Consider the following 8287-nt stretch of genomic DNA (forward strand, 5'->3'; position numbering starts at 1 on the left):
TAGCCCATACATACACCAGTGTATCAGACACAGATCTCTGATTGTCTGGCTACGCAGAACTAGAGTCCACTGAACGGCATAGCACAGCTCCAGTCTTTTTATTCTTTCTCGTTTTAAAGCAGTGGTTCTCAAGGCGGGGGGGGGGGGCGGGGGGGTCCAGGCACACTCAGGACCCTTACAGTGGGCTCTATGCAGTATGCACACACACACGCCATTTTGGAAAGAACTCGGACACCTTCCCTACTTCCTTCACAGGTGTTACCGATGATACTAATGAAGGCTCTGTTCCATTCTGGTCAGGGTGCTGGTCATGTCGGCTCACTGGAAACACTCTGCTACACGGGTCCATTTGGTTCCATTTGTACGCTCTCAGAGCTATGGGGGTTCCTTGAAATTAAAAAGGTTTGAGAACCCCACTGTACATGAAAAAAAGGCTTAATTAGTATCGTCCGTAGGCCCCGGAAGTAGGAAGTGTCATTCTGTATGAATAGAGGCCATTCTGTAACTCTTGTCGACCTGAGAGTTACCCCCATAACTCTCTCATAGTTATGGGCTGTCCTTGAAGTTAAAACGTTTGAGAACCAACGTTCTGAAAGGTTCCCTTCCCGTGTTCCCTACTGCACGCAGACATACTTCTTCCACCAGGACTTGGAGAGCATCCTCATTTTGTCCGCCGTGCTGCGGACCTTGCGCTCCCGCCGCGCCCGCTTGTCCGAGTGCCGCAGCCCCACGGCGATGGCGGCGTCGAACACCTCCTTCAGGTTCTTCTGCGTCAGCGCCGAGCACTCCACGTACGTCACCGCGCCGATCTTGTCCGCCAGCGTCCGCGCGTCCTCCTCGGCCACGGGCCTCTCCCGCCGCCGCGCCAGCTCGATCAGGACCTTGACGTCCTGCCGCAGGTCGCACTGCGTGCCCACCAGGAGGACGGGGGTGAGCGGGCAGCGCCGGCGGATCTCGGGCACCCACTTCTCCCAGACGTTCTGGAAGGAGGCCGGGCTGACCACGCTGAAGCAGAGCAGCAGGGCGTCGGTGCGGCTGTAGCAGAAGTGGCGGAGCTTGTCGAACTCGTCCTGCGGCGGAGAGAGAAAAAGGGAAGAGGCGGTGAGCGATGTGGTGAGGTTGGACATGTTGGCTATTGCAACAATGGATGTATAAGAATGATGTGTGAGTCGCGTGAGTGAGGATTGATAAGTGGAGCGAGGAAATGGCTTGCAAGAGACATTACATACAGCATAGCGCATTCACAGATGTGTAACAGACTGAGTGACTGAAGGAGAGATGTCGTCTAAACACATGAACTCGCTTGTGAATAATATGTGACCAGATTTGACTGAGAGCCTGCCATCGCGCAAACTCCAGCTTTTCACCAGAGGAGAAAAATGTTTTTTTTTTTTAGAGTTAATAGCACAGGCAGACTCTTCACATACTAGAGCATGTCTGAAATAAGTGTCAGAGCTGAAATCGACATGTAAATATGAAATGAATGCTTAAACATGTAGCTATATGTAATGTTAGAGACCACAGAAGTGAACCTTTCAAGCCAGTGTTTTCTCAACTCGCTGTTTTCTGCAAGACATTACTCTATAAGCCATATCTCCAAAACTGGTGGGTCAAACTGAACAACCAATATGTCAATTTGAAGCTATGATTCCCTGCTTTCATATCACATGAAAAAATGAAAATTCCAAAAAATCCAATGGCAGTCCCTCAGTCAAATTTAGTCACAAATGTGTTTGCTAAGCCAAGTGAGCCAACCATGTTGACTTACAAGAAGAAAAATAAGAATAATTTGGTCTAGCTCAATTTGGTCCATCTCCAAAACTCTTAACATTTGTGATATATTATTTCATTTCACCTCTCTATCTAAAGCAGAGTGGCCTGAGCCTCACAGAGTAAACCCTTTCAGGTAATAATCACTCGGTGGGTCAAGGCAAACAGGAGCCGCAGAGCGCCGTGGGGAAGGGAAGGGAAGTGAGCCAATAAACTTTCTATACCAGACTGTTTGTATGGAGCCGTTGTATACAGTACATGAGCCCTACCCCCCGCCCCCCCGTTCTTTTATATCACAGTAATCTCCTATATTGTCACTCTGTTTTGGCTAGCAGTGGCCTTGAGTACACAGATTAAGGCCAGAAGAAACTTGACAGAAGGCTTGCTTGCTTTCGTTCTTTCTTTTAACACTCTCCTCTCGGGCCGGATATAGTTTCCAAAAATCTCCCTCTGGACAGTTCTATACGAGTTCTATGAAATGTATCCCAAATGTGCAGCTAATAAATGGGACACTGGCTTTTAAACATAATGAATTTAGCCTCGTCTACAGAGTTGCGTAGTGTAAACTCTGGCTGCTTCTTGCAGTGTGGATGACGTGGGTCTCCATGCAGAGTACACACACACAGATCAACCTCCGAGTGTGGAGCAACTTTGTTTATCTGCTATGGCGGCAGCTGTTATCGTTTTCTCTCTGTCTTTGTCTCCCTCTCTCTCTCTCTCTCTCTCTCTCTCTCTCTCTCTGTGTGTTCCTGGCACACCCCAAATGTTCTGGAACTAGTTCACCTCTCTTTCGAAAGTGCATCAGTGCTGTGAGTGTTTGCCGACTTTGATCTGCCCATGTTTGCCTCAGCTTGCCTATCTGTGGCAGTCTGCGAGATAGATGTGTGTGTGTGTGTGTGCAGGTAGTTGTACGTGTGGCAGCTCCTTCCCTAAGTGTGTGTGTGTGTGTGTGTGTGTGTGTGTGTGTGTGTGTGTGTGTGTGTGTGAGTGAGCGAGAGAGAGAGAGGGGTTAAATAGAGGTTCCTAGGTTCTGTAAAGTGTAAGTATATCCTTGCAGCGGGGCCGTGAACTATAGCGACCTCAGGTACCACGGTTTAAAACACGCTGTTGTAACAAGAGTTCAACTTTGTTTATTTTCTTTGTGGAGCTGGCAGAGCCAGCATGCAGAGTACGTGCCTCTGGCTAATAAAAGCATAGTCTTCCCAAAGGGCAGGGCTTTTATTCAAGGGAGATTATGAAACCACCACACATAGCCTGCAGAGAAATAACAAAACCACGGTTTCACAACCTGTTCTCTGCGAGAGGTCCCAAACAATGTGCGAGTTCACACTTGGCAAATACGGTACTAGAATGCTTTGCGATACGCCATTTTGCGATACGCCATTCACTTGGTGAGTGAAAGAGTGAATCAAAGAGGAAAAAATAATTTTCCATTGTTTTAACCCATTTTGACCTGAGATCATATTCTAAAAATGTCTTCTACATCCTGACAGTTCTCTGGAAAAGCTATGTTTCTATGTCAGTCGTTCTTCGATTTTTCAAAAATAGCAGACCTACAAGCTCGTAGCGCGCCACTCGGTGGCGCGCTATGAGCTTGTAGATCTGCTATTTTTCAATAGCTAAAGCATACCATAATGCTAACACCAAAAGGGGTTCCCGCCCAAAATCTAACAGTACTCCATCTTCTTCTCTAAGCAGACCACCACCCCACCCTGATAAATAGTCGACAGTACACTGCACGACAGAAGAAACATTACTAGCAGCCAGGTCTATTTTCTCAAAGAGCGTGTACATTCTTCAGGGGACATGAGGGTCCCACTGCTAACACGGACCAGTGGGACATGCTTTGATGCATGCATCTGTTTTTTTGACGTGTAGATTTTTCCAGTGCAAGCTCGTGACAGAGAGTGCAATGGGGACAGTGGGATGTGTTGAAGTCAGATTTTCACATGTCCCCTCCACTAAAAGGGAACAATAGAATTCACGTTAAATACCGAGACAAAGTTCCCCTTTGACACCGGGGGGGGGGGGGGGGGGGGGGGCATGTATAGTCTTGAGGGAAACTGGAGAGCAAAGAGGCGACATGCTAAGAGCAGACGACCACAACAGAAGACACCGCCTCTCACCAGAATGTAATAAAGTACGTATACAGTATATATACACGCGCGCATGCACCACACACACACACACGCACGCACGCTCGCACCGTGGAGGAATGAGGAGGTCCATTGTGTAAATCCATTGGTGCTCGGCTTCATTCAGCCTGCAGGCATCGTGCTGTTCATATGACAGCCGTGTGGCATAGAGGCAGCGAGGCATTGCTGCAGATGGGGAATATGGTGCAATGCTGGGAATGTGGGACACTGTGCAGTGTGCGTGCATGCTTGTTTGTGTGCGTGCATACAGTAACATGTGCGTGTGTGTGTGTGTGTGTGTGTGTGTGTGTGTGTGTGTGTGTGTGTGTGTGTGTGTGTGTGTGTGTGTGTGTGTGTGTGTGTGTGTGTGTGTGTAATGCGTAACTCACCTGGCCTGCAGTGTCACACAGCTGCAGTCTTACTGGATTTCCGTCCACCTGAACCACCGCTACAGGGACAGACAGACAGACAGACAGACAGAGAAGGGTGTATGAGTCACAATATACCGCTACAGTTACATTGTGCCTAGACACCTAGCTTCTTCTACCACACACACACACACACACACACACACACACACACACACACACACACACACACACACACACACACACACACACACACACACACACACACACACACACACACACACACACACCTTCCTAGTACATTCTCTGGGTGGAACAAACAAAATTGCAAGCCACTTGAACACACAAGGACCTCCTGGTTAGACCCCCCTACACCCCCCCCCCAATTCCCTTTCAACTCAGTGACTGCCTGCTGCCGCGCCCACCCACCCTGCTAGTTACTGTGCAGACCATAACACTTTACTGTCACCGCTTGCTCCACTCTTGCTTGCCCTCATGCCCTGAGTGACAGAGCCATGGTAGCCGTGTGTGTGTGTGTGTGTGTGTGTGTGTGTGTGTGTGTGTGTGTGTGTGTGTGTGTGTGTGCGCGTGTGTTAGCCCAACATTTTTGAACTCTCGTAGATGTATTTATCGATTCTGACATTTTCAATCTACGAGAGTTCAAAGACTTATAGCCTTGGGGTGCGTCGAGTGAAACCACCTGCCTCAAAGTAACACTGAACATGTACGAAATGCATAATCTAAGGTGCCTTCCTGGTTGCCCCACCTGTCCCATTATTCTCCGGGAAGGTTCGGAAACGCGGAGGTCCGTAGTTTTCGATAAAAAAGTTGTTTTAATCCACTCGGTCTCGGAGAGTTCAAATTATGGGCTGTGTGTGTGTGTGCGTGGGGGTGGGGGGGGGGATTTTGTTTATTTAATAACTCTCCTTCAATAAGCTCCTCCAGATTGGAAAAGTGGATGAGTCATCTCTCAGGGAGTTTTGGTTTACGGGGGCCGTTTTTTCGTTCAAAGAGAGAACACAATGCGATACAGCGGACGGACGGACGCGCATGGAAGCGTTTATGTGCCTGGAGTGCACGGTCGGTCACAGCGCCTGATCAAAGACTTTGCTGGAACTAGTCATCCAGCAGGACACAGGAATCATAGTAGCTCTTTGCTTTGAGAAATGTGAGAGAGAGAGAAAGGGAGGGGGTGGTGGGGGCATTGTACAATGATTTCCAAATCCCAGACACATGATACTCCTTTGATTCTCATGCTCTGGACTGCACCAAAACGGCCCGGTCCACCTATCATCTCCCTCCGCGGCGGCGCCAGCCCTCCTCTTAGATATACCCGGCCTGGAAGTGCCACCCCGTGTAGGCATTGCATAACCCGATGACCAGAAATCAGCTTCCAGTGCAAGGCTCCGATTCTCGCCAACCGAGAAATGACATCACTAGCGAGGGCCCCAAATGCAAAACAAGGTTCAAGGTTCAAGGTCCAAGGTTCAACTTTATTGTCAACAATACCAGTTACAGGGTAAAAGGCACGTGAAATTCATTGTGCGTTAAAAGACCATACAACAGCTACAGTCTAGTGTCAAATAATCTGTATAAAGAACTAAGTGCAGGTTAAAACTAACATCTCTAAACACAACTACTGAAAGTGCAAGATCTCAGGTGCAAAAATGCAGAAGGCCTTAGGCATATGGCCATATAGTCTGGGCCTTGTAGTGTTCAGTGTCTGTTCATGAGTCTGATGGCGGAGAAGAAGAAACAATATCCCTCTCTGTGACGGGACCCCGGACTCAGGAAGACAAGCTATGCCTCAGAGTCGCGGCAACAGATGTGCCCATTCCAGTGTAGAGGAAGAGGGCTCGCAGGTCAAGGCTGGCAACAATAGACAAAGTTGTGCAATCCAAAAAAAAACGTCGCACCACCACACCACCCCACCCCTATACGAGAGACATTCCCTACAAGTCATGTTCCATTGGGAGAGATTAAAGCCTGACGTATACTTGGCAGTGAGTGCAGTGCTGCGCGTCGACGACGTCAATAGCAGATTTGCAAGCTCAAAACGTGTCCTGTTTCAAAGGGCACTACACCGGTGTGACGATGCATAGACTGGTCTACTAGTGTGAAGGTGTTGTGCTGTCCTTGGGGGGGGGGGGTCGGTGCTAATAAATATGTTTTAGGGGTCTATGAAACTGTCCCAATATAATGTCAGCAGTTTGAGAAAGACTCAATACACACAGGTAGGCTATACTGGCATTTTGTTGACAGGTCTACTCCCCCAGGTCTAACTGATCTGGTAAAGTAAACAGTGCATATAACACACTTGTTGTTTTAACACAGAAAGACACTTTGTTTTTCCTCCATTGATAAAGTGTCTTTACTGTTGGACGTAGACTGTCCTTTTGATGACATCATTGTGTTATCAGATAGCTCAATCATCATGACAGTAGTAGAGCCGCACTAACAGGGACGTTTGGCTCAGATTTAATAGCCTACTTGTTTGCAGGGAGTTCCTTGAATCCTATACACAGGTAAAGGCTGAAGTCCATCAGTGATAAAAAGCGATAGGCCAAGGAAGGACCATCTATGGGATTTTCCATCGGTTGCCAACACAGATCATTCTAAACAACCCCCCCCCCCCCCCCCCCCCCCCTCTCTCTCTCTCTCTCTCTCTCTGCAAAGTAGTACTTGGAAAATGGAATGATGCCAAATGGAAACTGGGCTCCAACACGGATGACAACGCGTGTCACAATGAATCTCGACTCAAATGTGGAGACAGTTGCTTGGAAATCTGAATACACTGTCATAGAGACATCTGGGGCTCCGTTTTCGTCACCGCTAAACCCCTTATCCCTAAACTATACTTTTGCCTTTTTTTTACTATTTTGAAAAACATTAGTAGCCTAGTAATAGTTCAACTAGCCAATCTACATTGACATGTTGTGAGCTTGTAGACTGGACATTTTAACTATTCAAAAGATGTTTTGCAAAATAGTAAAAAAAAAGGCAAAGAAGTTTAGGGATAAGGGGTTTAGTGGTGACAGAAAAATGGAGCCCATAGACTCATAACAGTGGAATGATGTTAGTATAAAGATACTGCACAGATCGGGTGGGCTCTGCACACATCATAAATGATAAATCTGTTCTAATGCATGATATGCAACTAATGCAAGATATAGGCATATGTAATAAGTAGCTTATTGCTGAGAATGCAACAGGTAACAAGATTCCAGATTGTATTGTTACATCTTATACAAGTAGCTATAGCCTACACAAGACTGACAAGAGTATGGATTTTGGGAGAGATCCTAAACATTGAAGCAGCAATATGAATAACAACAAATAAAACAATAAAGAATAATAGCCTATATATTAGACTAGACACTTTGAATGGTGTTGCCCATTTAGCATTGATTGATTGATTGTTTGATTGATTGAAATATTTATTAACAGTTTGCAGAATTACAGTATCATTTCAAGCACAAACTCAATACAAAGACTGTTGACTGTGAGTGGACGACCCAATTAAGCATTACACTTGTTTACAAGAGGGTCCACCATGTTCAATTCATCAAAAAGCATTATTTATTCATTATGAATTAATAGCAATAATTGCACTATGCACACTTTATAGAGCCTATACCTGAGAAGTCATCAAATGCAGTCGGGACGTATTTGGTCGGATAGCCGTTGGTGGTGTAGCTGACCACCAGACTGGTCTTCCCCACTGCCCCGTCGCCGAGCATAACGCACTTCAGCACCCGCTCATGAGGTCCCGGCCGGGTCTGGGGGTTTATACTGTGCGGCGGGACCGGAGGAGCCATGATGGTCTTGCCGTTGTAATCCATATGGAGACTTGTTGGCTGAATGGATATACGGTCGGTATATGCAACCCACCCACCAGGGCTACAGCCGACGGTTTACGCGCAAGGACCGGACCCACGATGAGGGACAAAAATACTGTTCTAAATAATGACCCGGCGGTGGCGTCGGATCGTAAAACTGTCGTGTAGAGTAGAC

General features: G+C 47.2%; 1 protein-coding gene across 1 annotated transcript; it reads right to left on the bottom strand.

Moving 5' to 3' along the window:
* Positions 1-269: 269 nt before the first annotated feature.
* Positions 270-8287, bottom strand: rhoub (ras homolog family member Ub). The gene is made up of 3 exons (XM_079514321.1): positions 7911-8287; positions 4295-4353; positions 270-1070 (listed from the first exon to the last, which is right to left on the bottom strand). Exons 1-3 carry the CDS (start codon positions 8113-8115, stop codon positions 615-617), a joined length of 720 nt encoding a protein of 239 aa, XP_079370447.1. The 5' UTR covers positions 8116-8287; the 3' UTR covers positions 270-614.

The sequence above is a fragment of the Electrona antarctica genome (genome assembly GCF_951216825.1).
Source record: "Electrona antarctica genome assembly, chromosome: 11".
NCBI lineage: Eukaryota > Metazoa > Chordata > Actinopteri > Myctophiformes > Myctophidae > Electrona > Electrona antarctica.

Excerpts from the sequence above, each read along its gene's own strand:
- rhoub (XM_079514321.1), bottom strand. The coding sequence starts at position 8,115 with ATGGATTACAACGGCAAGACCATCATGGCTCCTCCGGTCCCGCCGCAC. Across the intron at positions 4,354-7,910 it reads TGCATTTGATGACTTCTCAG|CGGTGGTTCAGGTGGACGGA; the intron begins GTATAGGCTCTA and ends CTGTCCCTGTAG. Across the intron at positions 1,071-4,294 it reads TGTGTGACACTGCAGGCCAG|GACGAGTTCGACAAGCTCCG; the intron begins GTGAGTTACGCA and ends TCTCCGCCGCAG.